This window comes from Triplophysa rosa, linkage group LG16 (genome assembly GCF_024868665.1).
Source record: "Triplophysa rosa linkage group LG16, Trosa_1v2, whole genome shotgun sequence".
In the NCBI taxonomy this organism is placed as follows: domain Eukaryota; kingdom Metazoa; phylum Chordata; class Actinopteri; order Cypriniformes; family Nemacheilidae; genus Triplophysa; species Triplophysa rosa.
In genome coordinates this window covers 23,333,548-23,357,432 of record NC_079905.1, presented here as the reverse complement: position 1 = coordinate 23,357,432, position 23,885 = coordinate 23,333,548, and the positions used below count along the sequence as shown (strand labels likewise).

The 23,885-nt window shown below is 41.6% G+C and overlaps 1 protein-coding gene and 1 long non-coding RNA gene across 3 annotated transcripts; one reads left to right on the top strand and one right to left on the bottom strand.

The window, feature by feature from the left end:
* Window positions 1-125: 125 nt before the first annotated feature.
* ddah2 (dimethylarginine dimethylaminohydrolase 2) lies at window positions 126-23,885 on the bottom strand. 2 transcript variants are annotated; one of them, XM_057355465.1, is made up of 6 exons: window positions 20,219-23,885; window positions 17,123-17,458; window positions 16,860-17,048; window positions 9,451-9,570; window positions 9,223-9,366; window positions 126-2,582 (listed from the first exon to the last, which is right to left on the bottom strand). In XM_057355465.1, the coding sequence occupies exons 2-6, from the start codon at window positions 17,411-17,413 to the stop codon at window positions 2,466-2,468; spliced, it is 861 nt and encodes a 286-aa protein (XP_057211448.1). In that variant the 5' UTR covers window positions 17,414-17,458; window positions 20,219-23,885; the 3' UTR covers window positions 126-2,465. The 2 variants fall into 2 exon arrangements, with proteins under 2 accessions (XP_057211448.1, XP_057211447.1); XM_057355464.1 differs by lacking the exon at window positions 20,219-23,885 and adding an exon at window positions 19,933-20,212.
* On the top strand, window positions 3,194-9,571 carry LOC130567402 (uncharacterized). Its single transcript, XR_008964581.1, has 3 exons — window positions 3,194-4,199; window positions 9,225-9,349; window positions 9,457-9,571. It is a non-coding gene; the product is annotated as an uncharacterized LOC130567402 (long non-coding RNA).

Genomic DNA, 23,885 nt, shown 5'->3' with positions numbered 1-23,885 from the left:
TTTATATTACACTTAAAACACAATGATAATGTATTTCTTCTTGTTTTTCTTTTTACATTAGTAAATATTAATCTTCTACACCAATTTTGAAACCTAAAACGACAACCTTTTTGGTTTTTGGCAGGTTGCTGGGAAGTGCCCTTGCGAGCGCACATGGAGACTTGCGGTGCGGAGCTGGGATCGAGTATAGCAGAGAAACACAAGATGCGTGCAAGTGTCAAGTTTAAACAGCTTGTCCTCTTAGAAAGTTTAAGAGAAGCGGTGTTTTGGGAGACGCGCAGCGCAGCGCAGTTCCAGTCATTCACAGAGGCTGCGCGCGCCGCCCGCGTGCTTCTCTAGTCACGAAAGCAGAACCAACAAAGGCAGCGCTACCAATACTCCGTTTTTCATCATTTACACCCAGGTCCCGTTTATCACCGGGAACAAAAGAGATATCAGTAGTTTTAGCAGCATTCAGTACAAACGGAAATCTTATCCAGTATTACATTTAGTCGGTCTAAAACAGTGATTGTGCATCAAAGGTTTCAACCATGTTGAATTTTGGTCGCGCACCACTTGTGCAACCCTGTGTATAATATTAGTCTGTGTTCTGCACATGATGCAGGAATGACATCAAACTGTATCAAAGGTACACAAGACTTCTGAAGGCATTAATACATGACATGACCTTCAGCTGATTCTAGAAAAACAGTATTTCACATAAGTGTTTATGAGAGTGAGATTTCATTCAGCTGCTCTTGAGAAACCTTTCATCTTAAATTCACAGCTTCTAAATATGGAACTTTAGGTTGAAGAGTTAAAACGTGCGTTTAGTGTTTTGTTTATTCTAAACCTTTGATGTGTTTCTGTGTGACTGTCAGGTGATGTGACGGATGTTCTGTAATGTTTTTAGATGTTAATGAAGGAACTGCAGCTGAAGACATCGAGCATCAACTACCAGACTGTAGGTGATGTAATGTGTGTGCAGTGTTGGGGAGTAACAGGATTACAGTAATCGGGATACAAAAATTTAGTAATTGTAATCCGTTACAGTTACATGAGAAAACAAAATAATCTGTTTATAGTTACAATTAGTTTACCATCAGGATTACAATAGTTTCAAAACTAAAGTAATTGTTTTTAAATGTGGAATTGTAAGGTGTTTTTGAGATGTGCAACCAATTTCTATATCGCTTCTCAGCTTGTTTTTTTATGTACATAGCCTATAAAAATAAGTGTGTTGTGTTAATTGACATTGATAATCAGTATTAAAATAAAAAGTGATTTCATTTTAATCTAGCAGCAAGTTCCTGTTGATCTCTTTCATCTGATATTGTGCTTTGAGCCACCTCAAGACTATTTCGACGCCGTCTTGCTTCTGTGTAAATGAAAAGACTTTTAAATCATGTTATTTACCTAAAGTAATCCAACAGCAGTCGTAATAAATTACTTGTATATTATGATACTATTACATTTTTGATTAAGTAATTTGTAAAGTAACCCGCCCAACCCTGTGTATATATATCGGTGTGGTATAGTGCGGTGATTTATATTTTTGACCATTTAAAAATGAGACTGTTTAACATTTCAGTAATTTTGAATAAAACCTACAGGAAGAGCTGTTGACCATAAACGTTTATGATTCATTGCTTTTATTCAGTTTTTATGTACAATCTTTGTTATATTCTAGAGGCTTTTTCCTTTATTGGGACAGGGTAGACGAGAGCAGACAGGAAAGTGAAGGACATTTGAGACAGGAATCAAACTTGTCGTGTGGTTAGTGCACAGACCCAAGCGCCGACTTGGTATGAAATCTTAATACATGAAAACACCGCTGGCTTTATTCCAGAATGGTGATGCTTACAAAAGAGTTTTATTCCCATCTAGGATCACTGAAAAGCCCACTAGTAGCGGTTGTCCTCGTGAAGAATCTAGAAAACATTTTGAATGATCTGTCAGTTTTATAAATGTGATCGATGATGCTGCATGATGATTCAACTGTAGCTGATCGTCATTCATGCAAATAAAGCCTCATCAACCTTATTCCTGCTGTCGGTGGGGGTTTGTGTATTGTCTTATTACTGACATCATTCATATATGACGTTATAGTAAAAAAAAACATGGCATGTTTATATCCCATAACCGGAAGACTTCTCATGAATGAATGCCATGTTTGCATATACTGAAAATGCTTTCAAAACATCAGAAATATGGGCGTTGAATATAACATGTAATGGTTCATCTGTTTGTTGAAACACTATAGTGCAGACGAATTCTGCTGCACCACATCATGTCTAACCAGCTGTCAACTAAACACATCAAGAGTGTGTTCACCTCACTACACAGGTCTGTTTATTATCAAACTTTAAAAGGCCACGCTCATATTTAAACTGAACACGTCACATTAAACATGTTCCACATATTTCTGTCTCTGAGTTTAAAGCGTTATCTGTAAACAAGGTAAAAGATGATGATGTGATTGTTGTTTAATAGTTATGTTTCTTGTTGATGAGGAGACAGAGAGATGACAGCGCCCCCCTGAGTTTAACCGCTTCACTGCAGGCCGTGGGCAGAAGAGTGTAGTCAGTCAACCGCTGGAAAACCTGAAACACACAAACTTATGTCTGAGCGGTTTGAGTTTCATTCGTGTCTGCTGAACCTAAAACACAATTTTCTGATAAGAGCATGTGAACCTCTAACTCTTACTCTACTAGACAAAATGAATTATGTCCATTAAAGTGCATGTAAAAAGAAAACAGTGAGGTGTATAAACATCCATCTTAAATATAAAGTGTTCCAGCAGCTTCCATTGTGATTGTCTGCATGTATGTGTTAGTTTAAACTCGCTCGCTCAGAAGACAGACATTGCATATAGTTTCTATAAAACACTGATGAAGATTAATTTTATACACTTTACATCTTTAAGACTTAAAATATCAGTTTGCACATCACTGTGCCTGTATTTGGATCTTTAGTAGCAAAACTTGTAAGAAACTTGTCAGATCATGACAATGATGTGTTAACTGACAGAAAATTGCGTCATGCGGACAGACGGACCATACTTCCACCTTTAGAGCTCTTTGTTTTGATGTTTATGTATGTGTTGTTACTCGATTTGAGCACATTCTACCCAGCGAAAAACATCTACAGCCAGTACAAGCTCTTAAAGATAGGACTACAGAGTGGTAACTTTTTCTGTTCTCACAACATACCGGTGGATATAGCCTGGACCCCGGGCTCTCCGTGGATTACTATCCCTGCGGGGAGGAAGCGCCAGGCGGCGAAGGGACAGAAGACAAAAGCAAGGCTGTCGAGCCGGCGTGACGGTTGAACCCAAACATGCCACTGCTCCCTAGCATTTTTCTTGCCAATGCAAAATCCCTTGCCAACAAAATGGATGAACTGAGGCTCCAGGCGGCAACAAACAGGCTCGTCAAGGACTGTTGTGTTTTGTTGATCCCCGAGACATGGCTACATTCAACTATACTGAACGAAGCTATCGAGCTAGCTAGCCGGAAAGAGCAAAGGAGGGGGGTTATGCATATACTGTATGTTAACAACAGCTGGTGCACTAACTCTAGGATTATTGCTCCCCAGTTTTAGAGTACATTACTGTTAAATGCACACCCTTTAACCTACTTAGAGAGTTTACTGTCGTCATGGTATCCGCTCTGTACATTCTGTCGGATGCTAATGCTAACTTAGCATTGGGGCTTTTGCCAACAAAACAAATATCCTAACGCTGTGTATATTATTGCCGGAGACTTTAACCATGCCGAGTTAAAAACTGTGCTCCCTAAATTCTACCAACATGTACCAAATGCACCACTAGAGGTGAGAAGACACTGGACAAGGTTTACTCAAATATCAAGCATGGCTACAGGGCTATACAGCTTCCACACCTGGGCCAGTCGGTCCATATGTCCCTGCTCTTAGCACCAGCATACACCTCCCTCAGGAAACAGGCTCTTACCACAATAAAAACTATAAACTTGCCCTGAAGGTGCCTCTCACCAGCTCCAGGACTGTTTTGAAAGAACCAACTGGGACATTTTTGAACACTCAGACCTGGTGGAGCACACAGCAGCTGTACTGTGCTTCTTTAAACACTGCACAGAGACTGTTACGGTGGACAGATGTATCAGGGTTTATCCCAATCAGAAACCCTGGATGACCAGAGATGTCCAGTACCTGCTGCGGGAGAGAAACACAGCCTTCAGGTCAGGCGACGTGGAGAAATATAGCACTGCCCAGTGTTTCTCCTAGGTTTATGGCTTTGGGGGGTTCGGTCTCTATATTTTCTTTGCAGCTGCGTCTGGACAATACGTTTTTGAATAAGAAATATTCTCGAATATGTATATATAGAATTAACATTTAATTTCATCGTTTACTTGTAAATGCGTTACAGTAAAAGTCTCCATTTATTTACCTGCTCTTGGTGTCTGCAGGTCTTTATATGCACCATATAAAGTCTTTGGCGTCTTTGGCTGGAGAAGCAGCGCTCACGGAGCGGAAAGGGATCAAATGAAGTGCGTTTGGTGCTAAATAATGACATAAAATCTAGCAGCAAAATATTATCAACATAAATGTCCCTGAGTGCGCGTGATGTGTACAGCGCAGTTATGTAGACGTGCTGCTCAATTTAAACTACATAAATGTTTTGTTTTGATGGTTATTATAACTTTATAACTTGCAGTGCGGATAGAACCAAGCCTAGCTGGGTGAAAACCTGTCATACGGTGATCACTGAACTGTTTAATACAAGAACAAGGTATACACGTTCTGTAGGAAAGGTAACCTTAAATGACTTCTCTTGTGATCTGGCGCTATATAGAAAATAAAATTAACTTGACCTCCAAGGGGGGCGGGGGGAGTCGTTGGAGGGGCAGGGCGCCCCCCCTAAGGTAATAGTAGGGGAAGGCATCCAAAGGGCCAAGTTGGACTACAGACGGAGGATCGAGGACTAGTTAAACAGCAACAACACAAGGCAGGTGTGGCAGGGGATTAAGCACATCACCAATCACAAACCAAACATCATGGCTGCCGACGTGGACCCTTCACTAACAGAGGAGCCTAACTACTTCTTTGCCCGTTTCGAGGTGGAGCTACCAGAGACAGCTGCACTACCCCCACCTGCCCACTGAAAGCCCCCCACCTGCCCACAGAAACCCCCCTCACTGTGGAGGAGCATGAGGTGAGGCGCACACTTGAGGGCTGTTAATCCAAGAAAAGCTGCTGGACGTGTTCTGAAGGACTGCACAGACCAGCTGGCTGGGGTCTTTACCAAGAGCTTCAATAAGCCTCCAATCCAGTCTACTGTCCAACCCTGCCTTAAGTCTTCAACAATTGTTCCCTTGCCAAAAGAAATCCACAATCAGCAGCCTTAATGACTACAGACCAGTGGCACTCACTCCAATCATTATGAAGTGCTTTGACAAACTGGTCCGTAGTCGCATCATTTCCAGCCTCCTATCTACCTTTGATGGACACAAGTTTGCATAAAAGACTAACAGTATAACCTGCTCAGCTACTTTGCACTGATCAAATTAATAAAGAACAAGGGGACTCGAGATTTGCCAGTAAATGAGTTGGTATTTGATTTTGCTTCACTTGATAACCATTAAAATGTACAAACAAACAGTTGGTTTCTTTGATTAACATGTATTCAAGATAATTCTTAACACATCATCAACCCCTTTAGAAAATGTCCCAGTGTCTCAAGTGTCCACATGTATCAACATAGACTTCGCTCAAGATGATCAATTAAATCCCAACTGATGTCGTGAAGAAATGATGATAGTCACAGTAGTAACTTGCACTCGTACTTCCAGTCATTAAAGTTCATCCATATATTCCATAAGGTGTAGACTCGACAATATACTCCTGAGGTCAGGTACAAGGTAACTATGGTCTATTACAAGCACCCTACCACACAAAATCCCCTACAAGAAACAGTACATAAACAAACATAAGCACATATCTTTCACATCCACCACCATTGTTAAAGTCTGCTAAGACATTACGTCACAAACTTAGTCAAAGATATGAACATAAACTCACATTTGAGCAGCAAACTCCAAAGTTTCTCAAAAGGGATTGTAGGCAGCAAACCAAACTCTGCCATGCAGCAGCTTCAGAACTCCCTCTTATTCTCTTCCGTCTTGTTTTATATAGCCTTAAATGACTCAAGGTTTCCACCTAGTGGTCTAATCCCCCAACTCCCTAAATACATTGGATCTGTTGTAACAGTCACTGCCAGTCACACAGAAAACACTATCGCCACTACTCTCCACACTTTTCTGTGGCACCTGGAGCCGCCAGGGAGCTACGTGAGGCTGCTGTTTGTGGACTTCAGCTCTCGCTTTTAATATTATTTGCCCTCACAGACTGTTGTCAAAACAAGAGGGTGTTGGACTCTCCTACTGGATTTCGAACTTCCTGACGGCCCGCTCTCAGAGGGTAAGAATAGGCTCCCATATCTCCTCAGCCTGAACACCGGATCCCCACAGGGCTGTGTGCGGAGCCCCCTGCTCTACACTCATGACTGCACCCCCATCCACTCCAGCAACGGCATCATCAAATTTGCTGACAATACCACAGTGGTGGGGCTCATCACCGGGAGAAATGAATCCTCCTATGGGGATGAGGTGGAGCGGCTCTCTGTGTGGTGAGGAGACAACAACCTTGTCCTCAACACCACTAAGACCAAGGAGCTAATTGTGGACTACCGGAGGAACAAAACAGACTTTGCGACCCTGTATATTGGTGGGGACTGTGTGAAGAGGGTGGCTGCCTTCAAGTTCCAGGGCATTAACATCGAGGAGGCCCCGTCCTGGGGCGTTAACTCACACTGCCAGAGCAGAGAGCATTTTAACATAACATGCCCTAGAACTTGAAGGTGTCTGGTTTGCCAACTGCGGACAAGAAAGCACTCCAGAAAGTTATTACCACAGTCCAGAGGATCATTGGCTCCATCACTGGTAGAACTGTCCAGTTCTCACTGCCTCAAGAAAGCAAGGAACATTTTACAAGACTCATCTCACCCTAGTCATTCTCTGTTTGAACTACGGCCTTCGGGCAGGAGATACAGAACAATTAAGACTTAAGAATTACGTTTTTATTCAAATGCCATCATCGCTTTAAATGCTGCTATATAAATCATATATTTTACTTCATGTGCAATTTTTTATGTGCCGTGCAATTGCGAAAATGTGTGTGTTTTTTACTCCCTTTAGCTCTTGTTAGTAATTTATAATTGTTTCTTTTTTCACAGAAAGATTTGCATCCAATTTTGCTGTACAGTGACAATAACGATTCTATTCTATTTTGAAAGATCAGTTTCGCAGACTTCCCATCACTAGTAGGGGTGGGAATCCTTTGCTCCCTCACGATTCGATTCAGAATCGATTCTGAGGGTCACGATTCGATTTTAGAATCGATTCTCGATGTGCTAATTTGCATATCTGTGACGTCATTACGTCACATTTACGCTCAGAGTCAGACTAGCGTTGGCACTTTTGCTTCTAGTCTCTCAACTGTCACATTCTGTATTATAATGCAAAACTGCCCAGTGAAGCCGTTGTCTTTACATATTTTCTGTTTCTCTTGTCAGAAGTTAAAATAAGTATAATATAGTAATTAACGCGACTAATTAATACTACATGTTAACCAGTGTCATGAAAAATTCTGACACCGGTTAACATGTAGTATTAATTAGTCGGCAGTAAGTTCAGGAATAAGTATTCAAAATATATATTTTGTATATAAGCCTTACAAAATCATCATACACCTATGGAGCAGTGGATTCATCTGATGCAGTGCACCCAGCACCTCTGGTAACAAACTGTGCATATTTACAGATGTATGTTCATGTTCTTATGTCTTAACAGTTAATGACAGGTTTTGGGAAAACGCTATTTGCACTCATTTAGTGACAAGTATGCTGCGGCACAGTGAAGTAAATGCGCTGCTTTTACCTTCCGCTCACTGCAGAGAAAGACCATTCTAAATGTACTTTGTTTATCTTGCTGTTTAGTCCAAGGGGGCTGGATCATTTTCTCTATCTTTACTGCTTGTGTATCTTTACTGCTGTGCATGAGGTGTGCGCACTCTAAACTGTCCGCACCCGCAAATGACTTCTGCCTTTTTTGTTCCGCTAACATCACGTTATTAATACATTTAAAAATAGATTTTTGGACTTATGTGAATCGATTCAAAATCGTCCACGTCTGCATTGTGATGCATCTAAGAATCAAATTGTTCCCGCACCACTAATCACTAGCGGCGTTTATTTGGAGTTTCTGCGCGAGAGCACCCTCTGGCTTTCAGATGCAGCAGCATTTAACCAATACTTCACTGACAAACTGCACAAAAAAATAAAATCACAGACAACCGCCAAATCGCGTACGGTTTATTTTCGATTTATTGTGCAGCCCTAGTTGTTAGGCATGATATGAAGCATAAAGTTATAAACTGCCTGAGCTGTTCTAAAATCACAGTAAACCACGGCTTCACAGGGCTTATTAAATCAGCTATTCCATTAAATAAAACACAGCAAATAAAATATAAGGACATTAAAAATAAAATTATTATTGCACCACCAAACAATGTAGTTTATCAGAAACAGAAAAAAATGCAGCAACATATAGTGGCGCAGTGACACGTATGTAATGCAGTCAGCCGTTGTGTTTTTGAGTGTTTTGTGAGAACACGGCACAACCGATCAGAATCAAGGACCAGAACAACAGTTTTATAAGACAGATTACATGATGGTTTTAATATAAGTGATATTAAGTGATGTAGCAGCTGCTTTCATCATCTGAAGGTTAAAATGGTCACTGAAGATGTTTAGACAAGCTGTGAAACTATTTTGTGTTTATATGTTGCAGCTCTGTAATGCAGTCTTATCATTTGTTTTAATTATATTTCTTAGTTTATTCACTTAAGCAAAAGTGTGAGAGTCGGCGTGGTGTTATTGTTACATTAATCATCAAAATAGTCGTCATATTAAGAAATTGGATCACTGGGTCAAATCAAAACAGTTGTTTGTTGGAGCCGTTTGTCTGACCCACAAGAGGCCTTTGGCAAGTTTAATCCGTATCACATCACTGTGGTCTATGACTCGATGAGCTTTATGTGCTTCCTGTGTTCTGATATTAAGACATCAGCGAGTGGATGCCGATCACTCTTGTGTGTGATTGTGTGAGAATGAGATGAGATCACGAGTGTGATGTGTTCACTCACAGGGATGCTGTTGGGACACTCGTCTGCTGTGGGATGAAGGAGATAATTCACTTTAGCTGGACTTCTGATGTACACGCAGTTAGCAGCTGCATCTTCAGAGACTGACAAGATGTCATAGTGATGATCGGTGAGCTGCTCCATCATCTGTTCCACATGAAACATTACAAACGTCACGTACACTATGACAGAGATGAAACACAACTCTTTAACTGTGTCTGTGATGCTCACTCGCAGGGTTTTTTTGGCTCCATCACTGTCACTGATGATGATGGTATCAGGACCGCCCATAGAGCAGATGTTCTTCAGACGAGAACCTCCAAACACCGGCACAGTGGACACGGCAAAATCCTGAACAAAACGCAACATCAGCATCAAAGCCATCATCCGACCACACCATTTATTAAAACAAAACCCCTCCGCTCTGTAAATATTGAGATGTTTTTGTCTTAAGAAGATCAGGAGGAGTCTAGAACATTCAGTCCTGTCAATCATCATCATGAGCGTATATAGCGTCAGTCTCTGTGCTGCCCCAGCGTCAGTTCTTCCAGCATCTCTCCTCCTACTTTGCTCTTATTCAGGGTATCTGCAGGTTTCTGAGAGTTAGATTTAAGACTTTTTAAGACCTTTTTAAAACCGTGCAGAATGAAATTTAAGACCAATTTCATAGCAACAATTTTGCACTTCCCCATGGCTAAAGCTCCAACTTTTTCTCCATGTGGTAATGTCCAGTCCACTCACCTAACGAACCCCCCACGAACGTGTTATTTGTTAGTTGGTTCTGCCTATTTTGTTCTGCGTGACAAATAGACGTACATGATTTTAAAACAAAAATAAAATCTTCTTTACGGTGTCGGTTCGACTGCATTTCTAAGACCTTGGAAACGCAGATTTAAGACATTTGAATGGCCTTATTGTGGAATTTAAGACTTTTTAAGACATTTTAAGGATCCGCGGAAGCCCTGTTATTCTTCCTCTGTGCAGTTCTATTACAAGGGGGATTAAACTTGGAGCCTTGGGTTCGAGCCCCCTTCGAGGACAGCAAGCTAAGTTTGTTTACCATTAAGTTTTAAGACTGAATGGACAGACGAACTAGTGAGAAAAGATGCTTTATAAAATGTATTCGTTTATTATTGCTCTGACAAGTATGAGTGTATATTTTTTATATCAATCATGAATTATTTGTGTGAGAGGTTGTGAACGGTGACCTGCCAAGGGACCAGAGCATGTGAGCGGAGCGGGCGAGTGAAATATAGTCGGAGCAGGTTTTTATCCAAAGGCCGCTCCGATGCCGCTCACACCACGAGTCTAGGACATGCACAAATCCACCCAGAATTCACCTGTGCCTTCAACAATTAACAAAACTGTCAGCCTACACTTCAAAAATCGTTTGTTGTGAAGGAGAGATGTCTGGTGTAAACACAAGCATAGCAGTGGCGATCCGTGACTCCTCTTCAGGGGAAGCAGTAATGCGCGAAGCTCAGCAAAACATTTATTTAGCCCTGTCATGTGTGTGGCGCGTCATATCAAAATATGTGCCTGCTGCAGACGCGTCGAAAGGGTTTTTAATAGGGCTGTCAAAATTAACGCGTTAACGCGAGATGATTAATTTCTGGAATTAAAGGCGATAATTTTTTTAACGCATTCCCGCCCTGTTTTACCCACAATTCAACCCCCGCCGCGTTCATTCCTCGTCGCATAAACAGCATGGCTGACACGAGCGAGATGGAGGACCCGTTGGCCCTCTGGATGGACAGTTCGAGTATAAAAAAAACAAAGATGGAACAGTAAACACACATGTTGTGGTTTGCTCACACTGCAGGAAGGACTTTTCGTTTCACCGAAGCACCTCGAGCCTTAAGTATCATCTTAACGCAAAGCATTCATTTGTTGGAGCTTCAACTTCAGGTGTTACGCCTGGCATGCGTCAGACCACCCTCATCGAACGCAGGCCATTAAGTAAGTCTACTTTGCGTCTCATTTATCATAAACCCTTTCCACGCGTCTGCAGCAGGCACGTATTTTGACATGATGCACATAGGTTCACGTGAAGCGCTGAACACGTATTTTGAATTCCAGCTTCCCCTGAAGAGGAGGCACCGATCGCAGCTGAAGCATAGACTAGAATGACAGCGATCAGTTCCGGTAGCCGCGTCGGAGCCGTAACGTGCCGCTAGTGTTGTCAAAAGTACCGGTAATTCGGGTCCAAGTCGGTACCTAAAAATAAAAAAGTTGTCGGTACCTAATTTTCATAAGACCCGGTAGTACCGAAGTACCGGGTAAACCAGGTACTGATGCTCTGTCTGACAGGTTGTTAGTCAGAAACTTTTTATAGACGCAATAAGACGTGATGAGCGGATAAGCGCGGCTCCGATCCACAAGAGATGCGCACAGAAATACTTCAGATTAAAGTCGTATCACGAAGAAAACGAACAGAGTTTTGTGGTGAAATGAGAAAACGTCCGGATTTATTTGAACAAGTTCAAGCGGTAAGTTTCAAATTCTGTTCGCGTTTGCATTATGAATGTTGTAGCATATGTTAAGTTAAAGGTTACGTTAAAACAAACGTCCCTGTTTGCGTGTTAATTTGTTAGCGCCAATGCTAATCCAGTCAAGTGTCCTTATTAACCATTTAATGCTTTTATAACTGTAATGGGGTAAAATAAATGGGAGGACAGGATGGGGTTTACAGTACCCATTTTATATAGGCCTATCTGAAATCGATGTGCTAGAAAACTGTCATACTAACTGTATGACTAGCAATGTGTATGTCTTGGATAGATAACTCTATTAGGTTTAAAAAGCCACAATTAAACTAAAGAAAAATATATCTGTTGCATTTATTATTTTAATATACAGTTACCTTAATGTAAGTAATCTTGTGTAAATGCAGTATAAAAACTGAGGTTTGTTTTAATATTGCATATGCATGTTTGTTCAGTCAGTTGACTTACTGAAGTTTATTCTATTTGTCTTCTACAGCAGCAGACTGAGGAGGATGTTCATCAGCAACTTGCTTATTAGAACCCATACCAACTAAATTATTAAAAGAGTTATTACCCGTTGCAATTGAGCCCATTTATAACATTATCAACTCGTCAATTAATCTAGGCCATGTCCCAGGAGCCTTTAAACTGGCCGTCATTAAGCCTCTTATCAAGAAACCAAACTTAGACCCCAATGAACTAGGAAACTATAGACCGATTTCAAATCTCCCTTACCTGTCTAAAATACTAGAAAAAGTAGTGACCACTCAGTTGTGCTCTTTCTTACAAAATAATGACATACACGAAAAATTCCAGTCAGGCTTTAGACCGCATCATAGTACTGAAACTGTGCTCGTTAAAATTACAAACGACCTGCTTATAGCATCAGATAAAGGTAACATCTCACTCATAGTCCTGCTTGACCTTAGTGCTGCGTTCAATACTGTAGACTAGGGCTGTGCCGATAAACGATATCATATCGAATCGCGATAAAATGTATTTCAAAAACGATGATAAACTATTGGCATTTTGACTCGATATGGATTAATCATACAGTCTAACAGAAAGCAGAAATAAACGCAACAACGCGTCAGCGTGCAGCTTTTATCATGCGCGTCAAAGTACAAAGTCCATTTCATACTGCACTTGGCAAAGAAAACTCGACATGAGGAGGAAAACATTACTGGAAGCGGAAACGAAAGTGAAACTAACCTCGAATTGTCATCACGCGGTTTATCAAGTGTCTTATTTTTTTTCGCAATCGCCGGTTAAACAAAACAAACTTGAGGCGCAATTGCAAGCGAGTTACTTCGAAACTCAAGCACAAACGTTTTTATATCCATCGTTAACATATCTGCTAACATGAGCTGGTGCTTATGAAACAAACCAGCGCTGCCCTGTACAGATAGAGATGTAATGAAGTGAGTTTGTGTGCACATTAAAATATTGAACCTTGTATGTAAGATGCTTGCATGATTAAAGAAATGTACTACAGTTTATGTGAGATGTCTTTTTGAAAGACTAAGGTTCACTGAATGCATTGAATGAATCCCACTACTCGAGCAAGACATTATTGCAGCGTTATGTATGTGCGCAGGTGCTGAGCCAATAGCGTTCGAATGTACACAGTAACGGAGCCCTTTCATTGGTTGAATGTACTGAATGAACACTCCCTTTACTTAACGAGTCAATTGAGTCAAAATGAGACTGAATGAACTGGTACATGTTGTTTATGGCCTAATATCCTCTGTGTTGCAACAGTGCATTAATTTAATTGAATTTTAACTGGATAAAGGTTAACTTTTGTTAATAAACTGTATTTAAAATAGATTCTTTTAATACAGTTTTTTAATTAAATATATATCGAAATAAATATCGTTATCGATCAATATAGAAAAAAACTATCTAGTTTACTTTTTTGCCATATCGCCCCCTAACTGTAGACCATAAAATACTTCTAGATCGCTTACACAATTATACCGGTATTCAGGGACAGGCACTACAATGGTTCAGATCTTACTTATCAGACAGACATCAATTTGTCCATTTAAATGGGGAATCATCAAATCTAACGCAAGTAAATTATGGATTACCTCAGGGATCGGTTTTAGGACCCTTGCTATTCTCCATATACATGCTGCCCCTTGGAAACATTATTAGAAAACATGGAATTAGCTTCCACTGTTATGCAGATGATACTCAGCTATATATCTCATCAAGACCAGATGATTCCTTCCAACTATCCAAATTGGCAGAGTGCATCGACGATATAAAGCATTGGATGACTTGTAATTTCCTTCTTTTAAATTCTAATAAAACAGAAATATTACTTATCGGACCAAAGACACGTGAGCAGAATATTTCGGATTATGACCTGCAAATTGAAGGCTGCACTGTTACTCCAACAAATACAGTTAAAGACCTTGGCGTTATATTAGACAGCAACCTGTCATTTAAAAATCACATCTCAAATGTCACAAAAACAGCCTTCTTCCACCTTAGAAATGTTGCCAAATTGCGAAATATTTTATGTGTGGCTGATGCAGAGAAGCTCATTCATGCATTTGTGACCTCAAGACTTGATTACTGTAATGCACTGCTTAGTGGTTGTCCTGCATCATCAATAAACAAACTACAGTTAGTTCAGAATGCAGCTGCCAGAGTTCTAACCAGGTCCAGAAAATACGATCACATAACCCCAATGTTATCAACCCTTCACTGGTTACCCATTAAGTATCGTATTGACTTTAAAGTTCTTTTAATTACTTATAAAGCCTTAAACGGTTTAGCCCCTACCTACATAACAGAGCTTCTACCACACTACAACCCATCACGCTCTCTAAGATCTCAAAACTCCAGACTTTTGATAACACCTAGAATAACTAAATCCACCAAAGGGGGTAGAGCTTTCTCATACGTAGCACCTAAACTCTGGAATAGCCTCCCCGATACTATTCGAGGGTCAGACACACTCTCCCAATTTAAATCTAGATTAAAGACACATCTTTTCAGCCAAGCATTCACTAATACATAGCTAATGAACAGCAGCTACGCTAATTATTCTCTTTCTGTTTCTGCCCTCGCCTCGGGATGCCCATCCCGAGGTAGGGAGAGATTCCGCCAGGCCCAGATGAACGTCATATGCCCATCCACAACTAGAGATTACGCCAGCTACATCGGAAAATCCCGTGCCATCCTCCTGCGAGAGCCTGCGGACTGACTGACCATCCCAGCTCCATCCAAGGCAATTCCATCACCACCCAAGAAAAAGGCGACCATCTGGCCGGCCCAGCTCAGACAATTCCATCCCCAACCGAGAGCAAAGACGGACTACCTGTCACATAAATGCTAAATTTACAATACTTGGTATTTAATGCTAAACTTACATCACATGACAGCAGTTTGAAGTTATGGCTGCACTCAGTGACTTTGATTGGAGGTAGCTGGGTGGGTGTTGTGGGGAGTGGGGGGGCTTGTTGGTTGTGGTTCGGGGCGTTTCATTTGTTGGGACTGTGTGGGTCTGGTCTGGTTGGTCTTGTTTTGTGGTCGATGTCGGACAACAGAGGAATAAAGTTAATTATGCCATTACTACTTTTCCCTGGTTGTTCCTCTGTTGTCTGTTGTTGATCGCGGAATGAGACCGGGTTGGACCTGCACGGTTTCGGCGGGTGGGGCTTCCTGGGTCGCGGCTCGTGGGCTCTCCCTGTTCTTCGTGGACGTTGCTCGGTGGCTTTGGTCGGGGTCACTGAGTGCAGCCATGACACGTCAGAGGAGATCTGGCCCTCCCGGCTGAGCCTGGTTTCTCCCGAGTTTTTTTTTTCTCCATTATTCAGCATTGGAGTTTGGGTTCCTCGCCACAGCAGAGCAGTGCAGTGTTGGCTTGCTCACCGGGAGACTGCATTTATTTATTCATTTATTTATTAGATATTATTTATTATAATGATCTTGCTTGGTCTATAAACACCATGCACTGTGCTGTGTTTTACCTTTCTGTGTTTTTCTAATTTGCTCTTGTAAAGCTGCTTTGGAACAATGCATATTGTGAAAAGCGCTATATAAATAAAATTGAATTGAATTGAAAGACCCCAGTGAGCACACAACCGTTTCAGCAACAATTAACTTGTTTACTTCATGTATACAAAATGGCATTGCTTTCTATACATTTATATGAATAATGAGCTTTATTAATAAAATTGTCTTTCAATTAGCATGTACTGGTGTTTTGCTTTGGTACCGAAATTGGTACCGAGAACCGTGGAATTTTACTGGTATTGGTACAGACTACTGAAATTTTGGTACCGTGACAACACTACTTGCCGCAGATGCGTGCAATGTAAACGAGGGGTAAGGCTTCGGTTGAAAACCATGTTAGGTATGCAGAGGAATTTTTAATTGGAGCAAACGTGGAGCGATTTCACCGGAGCGGGATGAAATTGTAGCTGAGCGGGGAGCGGAATTGAGCAAAGCGGTCTGGTGCGACTTTGAGCGGTTGAGCGTGGGGAGCGAACACCCACGTGAGCGGAAATTCTCACCGCTCAGCTCCGCAAGGGACTGTATCTCAGACTAAATCCAGTGCAATAAATGAAAAATAAAAAACAAAGAAATCAGTCAGTCTGTGTGCATGTGTATTAGAGGTCTGGTTAATGTTTAATGAATAGCCTCGGGTTTGTAACTAAAAAATATATAGTTTGCGTGCGCTTGCATGTTTGCTGTGTTGTGACTGGGGATGCAGCGATTACAGAGTTTCACTATTTACCACGCCTAAAAATGTCACGGTTAATTAAGTGTAAAGGCTCCGTTACACCGCATGTTTCTATTGCACGGAACAGAAACGTTGCAACTTGCACAAACTGAAAACAAAGTTACACCAGCAGTGCACCAGCTTAAAGAGCCGTGCTTATCAGAGACACAGAGGCCACGACACACACTAGATTAACTCTGGCAGAGAGACCAAACAGCCAATCTTACATGTACATTCACCATCAAGGCTGTAGCGGTGACAGTTGAGCTTTCAGTGCAACGTAAACAAACAAAGCGGCATGTAAGTTAATGGAGTAGGACACCAGACAAGAAGCGTCGCGTTGAGGCTTCCGTTAAAAGGCCGTGCAGACCTCTAATGTGTGTGTTTGTTCAGGTGTGATGGGTTGGACTCACCCTGAAGGTGTCGGCCAGAACTTCAGCTCCCCGGTGATTTGTGTGTTTAGAAATGCCCACAAAGAATTCTTTTCCTGTGAAGAGCACGTCACTTCCCTCTAGAGTCGCCCCGCCAGACCCTCCCTCCTCATCACCCATCTCAACCACCGTCAGACCCAAATCGCTCATGACCCGCCGCACCGCCTCGGCCTGAAACACAAACAAGCACACACGAGTGTAAATGAACTCAAGGTCTCCTGCACGCGTGTGAGCGAGTCTCTTACCTCACTGCGTCTCTGCTGTTTAAAGGGTCGAGTGATGAGCGCCGTGTCGCCCTGAATCACAGCCATGTCCTCCATCCTCCAGCTCTCGGGCAGCTCTGAATCTGCAGGGATCTCGATGAGCTGGAGTCCCACCTTCTGTCTCAGCGTTCCCGTAAGAACCCCCATCTGACGCTGAGCCTTCGCAAGATCCATCTCAACTCCATCTCCACCCTCGGACAACTTCCCAAAGGATTCTGGGATAGCTCTGACCACGGCATGAGTGAAGCAGCCATACGGATGAATGTTGGCCATGATGACTGTGTATAGCTGTTTTACTGTGCGTGTCTGAATCAGAAACTAGCAAAACAAGAGCGCTTGAGTCACACTTTGAGTGGAAGGGACGGCAAGTTACTGTCAGCAAATCTTTTCAGTCCTTCCAGAATCCACTAAAACATTATTTCCTTTATTAGTGCCCCAGAGAGAGAGAGACAAACGTTTACAAAGATGTTTTCCTGAAGGACTAAAGGGCTCAGCATAGTCCAGGCGAATTGTGCTTTCGTTCTGCATTTTGGGGTAAAACGAAGCTTAAAAACGTTGAGAGACGGTATAGTGTTTTCGAACAATCCAACACCCCTTTGTTTCTGGAGGTGGGGTTTACATGACGTATCCAAATAGCTTCTGCGCACGTGGCCACACAAACAGCACACCCACCTATTACGTAATGAGCATGGACCAATGGTGGCTCGAGGGTCTTTACTGGCCAACACGAACTTTCCCGGAGAGTTCTGTTTGGTTTGCTGCGGCGAACTAGTGAATCGAATTGTTGTTTGGACCAGATTTTGTTCGAAATCAGGTCACAGACAGTCGTTTTTCGATTTCGAATGTAGTATGCTGAGCCCTTAAAGCTGACGCTAGAGAAAGAAGAAGACAGACAGGTGAATGTGGAACAGGTGTGTGTGTGTGTTTTCAGTTGATTCTTGAAGGTTGTGATGGATTCAGCAGCAGCTGACAGTAAAACACTCGAGACGTTACTCAATAAGAACAATTAATAAACACTTGACTCTTACAGATGACAAGAGGAGAAAACATCATTTCTTCCGTCATCAGTTTTCCTGTTTATTGTCTAATCTGAGGTGGATGTTGAAAATTCTCTACAATTTAAAGGCATAGTTCACTGCAGAATAAAAATGCTGTAGAATAAAAATGCTGTCATGAATTACTCACCCTGTCGTTCGACCATTCGTCTTCAGAAAACAAATGAAGACACGTGTTCTCGTCATCACTTCATAAAATGAATGTTAACCACTGTTGTGTCTGATAGTGCTGATCTGGGGCCTGTACCATGAGTGAAGCTTGACTCTCAGGCTTACAGGATTAGTTTTGACTGTTTGTACCATGAATCAACTCAGACTGTCATCCTAAAGCTACGATTAAACTGTGTGCACATGAACGAGTGACATCAGCACATCATACAACTAATCACGTTCAACATGGATAGATAGTTCTGTTTCTCAGGAAATAATCATGTGTAAATATGAAGAATACAAAAATGTATTTCATGCACAGAGTAACAGTGTTTCTGCGCTCATCTACATCAGATCTGCTGCTCGTGTAAGAGATTAAAGCGCAAACTAATCCTAAACCTACCTGGTGAAGCACCTAAACCGGCTCAGAGGTCCAAACCCCTGATGTTCAGTATAATACTCTCTGCTGTGCTTTTATGTTTGCATCATTCTTTTCTTCGTTATGGTGACATTTTTAAACCACAGTAAAATCTTTATGTATGCAGATACTTTTATCCAAACATTTTACAGTGCATTTAATCTATACATTTATTTACCATTATGTGTGTTTTTATTATCTTATGGAGATTAACATCATAAGCGTTTGTGCAGAGTTACAGGACCAGCAGCTGAAACAGGAGAAATATGGATAACTTGAATAAATATTAATTTGTGTTCTGAAGATGAACGGAGGTCGTAGGGTAATCGTACCACTTCAGGGTGAGTAATCCATGACAGAATTTTCATTTTACGCTGGAGTAACCCTTTAAAGAGCGCTGCATCATCACAGAGCAACTGACATGAGAGAGGATCAACCTGAAAACATACACACAACAGTAATGTGTGTGTGTCTGAGACATTTCTCAAAATATATTATTTTGTGTTCTACTGAAGAAAGAGTGATTTTTGGATGAACTGTCCCTTTAAGTGATAAAGGAGGCTAAATATTAGACTGCTGCACAAAGAATACGTCCTAACTGAGAGTAAATACTTAAGCGAGGACAAATCTGATCAAAAATACAATTCCACGATATTTTCTGGAGTACACAGGCCCAGAACCACAAACAATTCAAATGCAAAGACATGACACTCATATTAGCTTCATCCGTACTAAAAAACGCCAAACGTGTTTTTGTGAGGGTCATGTGTTTGTTTCTTTCTGGAACCCTAGAAATCCCAAATAACCCCAAACACACCATTGAGCTCTCGACAGCTGAAGACCCTTTGACTTCCGTCAGTTCCACTAAAAACACATTTGATGAAACATTAACGTGAACAAACTGTCGAACATCAGATTTACCGCGGCAAACTCTTACTTACTTCTCTCTCTCAATCCTGGTTTATTTACGCGCATATTGAGGATATAAATCTTTAAAAGCCACAAAATCGTATTTTTCAGGGTATTTCATTTAACGTCTGACTGACATCACATCAGCGAATAAGTTAAAACAGATCATCTTTTGTGAAATCATTGTTGGAGAAAGTCGAGTTTCGGTCAGGCTAAAGTGGACGACCTGTTGAAATAAGTCGCAAATGTAGATGTCTTACCTCACGATTTGAGTGAACTCAGTTTTACTTCACTTTTATCGCTTGATTCGACTGTTTTCTTCTCTCGTTATCCGCCGTTATTCCACTCGACTAAAACTCTTCCCCTCCCCCCCGCGTGCGTCCTGCGCGTGTCTGTGGACGAACTCTTCGCGTTAAACGTCACATACACACATTCACCGCGAGTTTAATTCACTCTGCTGTTTACCTCAACACTATTCTGTGATATCACAACTAAACTCTCATACACACTTGAGTCGCGTCTAACAGGGTGTTTCCACTCACTCACCCGTCCTGTTCTCACTGCCACACCTCCATCTCTCTCGCTCTTCACGGAGTTTGGCGATGAGCAAATCGATCGGCCAATGACATCAAAGTATCGCGAGAGCGATCGGAAAGAACTCAGCCTTCGAATCTCTCTCGCGATACTTTGGTATCATAAACCGATTGTCCTGCGCAGCGCCTCAGGCCTTTTATCTCTCTCCTCACTCTAGAGTTAAAGAGAGAATAAATAAATTAATCCAGTCCTGCATCTGTTCGCTAATCCTCCCGTTTGATATGTGGGTCAACCGCGCACGCGCACACACACACGTGATGAATGATCAGAGTGAAAACACAGATGTTAAAGTGCCCTCTACACTACAGCATTGAAGTTTGTCTCCACCTCTCACGAGGAACAGCACCAAAAGCGCATGAGTGAACTCAATTTACAGTTACAATTACAAACATAAATGTGTAAAACTACCTCCGTTTTCGAGTGTCTTTCACAATGAGTTTAACATTCGACGAGAGAGAGAGAATTAAGAACAGACCATCTGTTAATCTTTTCTCTAACAAAAATAAAAACACAACAAGCATCACTGTTTATATGTGTGCAGTAAGGTCTGTGTCAGGCTTTTGGTTTACCCCATGAGTTTATTTGCGAAGGAACCATGTTTTTGGCATATACAGTAGATTACCATTGGTAAAAACATAATTTTACTACAGTAACCATAGTATTATTTGTGTTAAAACCACATGTAAGTGTAGGGGTAGAGGGTGGAAAATACCAATGATTTAGCTCAGTATAAAAACAATTTAAGTCTATGACAAGTCCCCATCCTGTGTGTGTGTTCATGTTTGTATATCCCGGTGGCGACCTAAACCTGAATACACACCAACACATGGGGACTCGTGTCACCGTGGGGACCAAAATTGAGGTCCTCATGGGCACAAAAGCTTATAAATTGTACAGAACAATATTTTTTACAAATCTAAAAATGCAAAAAGTGTTCTATGATCTTTAGGTTTAGGGATAGGGGATAGAATATACAGTTTGTACAGTATAAAAAACATTACGCCTATGGACTGTCCCCACAGGGATAGTCAACCAAAGCGTGTGTGTGTGTGTATGTGTTATAATCACCGGTGAAGCATTTGTGTTTACTGTGTCACACTTGTGTCACAAGATTGCTGTTATTTAATTCAGTGTGACAGCAGCATTGATTCCAGCTCAGCCCTCATGTGCTCACTACTAAATGAAATGAAAGTGTTAGGGTGGAGAGTCAAAGCTCACTCAGTATCATAGTGTTTTCAGCTCCGGATAACAGTACAGCAAAAACAAATTTCTGATTCATTTCACTCAATAATATTCAGTGACAGGTGTTAAAAACCACAACACTTTGCTTGATGTGTGCTGCTGAGTGAACTGAAGCATCAGATAAAACAACTGAAGCATAAAACATAAAACAACTGAGCTCAAGAAGAGAAAACTGTCATCGTGATGAAGTCTAATGGACTCCTGCTCATCCTCCTCTGCTGTCTGCCTTCAACAGGTAAAACATCCACCATCAAGACTCACATGAACCAGACTCACATTGAACCATATTCACATGAACCAGACTCACATTGAACAAGACTCACATTAAACCAGACTCACATTGAACCAGACTCACATTGAACAAGACTCACATTGAACCAGACTCACATTGAACCAGACTCACATTGAACCAGACTCACATTGAACCAGACTCACATTAAACCAGACTCACATTAAACCAGACTCACACTGAACCAGACTCACATTGGACCAGACTCACATTAAACCAGAATCACACTGAACCATATTCACATGAACCAGACTCACATTGAACATGACTAGGGCTGTGCGATTTGGGGAAAATATCTAATTGCGATTTTTTTGACAGACATTGCGATTGCGATTTGATTTGCGATTTTAACTTTTCTAATTCAAGCTTCAGCTCAATGCTGTTGTGTGGAGCACAGTATGGGTATAATTACCCTGCTGAAAGAAAACAACAAAAAAACATTACAGAAATTTTAATTGTTTCCATTAAAACCATTACAAAATTCATTTTTGTAGTGTGTTTTGGGCATTATTCAAATCGGGCTTACTGTTGTTCAATTGGTTCCCAGCTTCAAGATTACATCACACCAATAGAATCCAAATACCAGTGTACACTATTATAGTTTCCATTAAAACAAATACAACTCCCATTGTAACCCTTAAATCCATAACATTTTCTATTGTGTTAGTGAATTATTAAAATAGTTCATAGGTTACATAGGCTGATTTACTATTTTTTAAGTATGTGTGATTTTTTAAAACAAGTAGAAAATGTGCTGAATGTTTAATTTCATCCAAGTGAAATTAGCAAAACAGTTAGATAGAATTTACATTTGTTTGAAACACGGAGCTAGGCGTGAGTTGACACAGGGTGCGTGCGTCAAGGCAACAGGCTGTGTGTGCGCATCAAGTTTAAACGGCTCGTCCACGAGACGCGCAACGCGGGGCAGAGACGTGCGAGTATGAAACAGGCTGTGTGCGCATCAAGTTTAAACGGCTCGTCCGCGAGACGCGCAACGCGGGGAAGAGTCGCGCGAGTATGAAACAGGCTATGTGTGCGCATCAAGTTTAAACGGCTCGTCCGCGAGACACGCAACACGGGGAAGAGTCGCGCGAGTATGAAACAGGCTATGTGTGCGCATCAAGTTTAAACGGCTCGTCCGCGAGACGCGCAACACGGGGAAGAGTCGCGCGAGTATGAAACAGGCTATGTGTGCGCATCAAGTTTAAACGGCTCGTCCGCGAGACGCGCAACACGGGGAAGAGTCGCGCGAGTATGAAACAGGCTATGTGTGCGGATCAAGTTTAAACGGCTCGTCCGCAAGACGCGCAACGCGGGGAAGAGAGCGAGTATAACACAGGCTGTGTGTGCGGTCTTCTGAATTGGATGGTTCTTTAGTATTTATTTGCCTAACATGATCGATCTGACTCTGCAGATGCCATAATAACACACTCTCTCTCTCTCCCGCTTTTTTTTTTTTTTGATTAGGCATAACGGAGGTGCGCTCACTCTGTTGGTTAGCAAGAATGCCACTCAAAGCGGGCTTGGAACAGACCCGTTTCCTATATTTCACATCGTTTCCACATCGCAGCCTCTTGCGATTAGCAGATCGCAACGTCTCACATCGCGATTGCGATTCGATTAATCGTTCAGCCCTAAACATGACTCACATTAAACCAGACTCACATTGAACAAGACTCACATTGAACCAGACTCACATTAAACCAGACTCACATTGAACCAGACTCACATTAAACCAGACTCACATTGAACAAGACTCACATTGAACCAGACTCACATTAAACCAGACTCACATTGAACAAGACTCACATTGGACCAGACTCACATTAAACCAGAATCACACTGAACCATATTCACATGAACCAGACTCACATTGAACATGACTCACATTAAACCAGACTCACATTGAACAAGAATCACATTGAACCAGACTCACATTGAACCAGACTCACATTGAACCAGACTCACACTGAACCAGACTCACATTGAACCAGACTCACATTGAACCAGACTCACATTGAACCAGACTCACATTGAACCAGACTCACATTGAACCAGACTCACATTGAGCCAGGGTCACATTGAACC

Excerpts from the sequence above, each read along its gene's own strand:
- ddah2 (XM_057355465.1), bottom strand. The coding sequence starts at position 17,413 with ATGGCCAACATTCATCCGTATGGCTGCTTCACTCATGCCGTGGTCAGA. Across the intron at positions 17,049-17,122 it reads AACAGCAGAGACGCAGTGAG|GCCGAGGCGGTGCGGCGGGT; the intron begins GTAAGAGACTCG and ends TTTGTGTTTCAG. Across the intron at positions 2,583-9,222 it reads AGTGTCCCAACAGCATCCCT|GTTTTCCAGCGGTTGACTGA; the intron begins GTGAGTGAACAC and ends TGTGTGTTTCAG.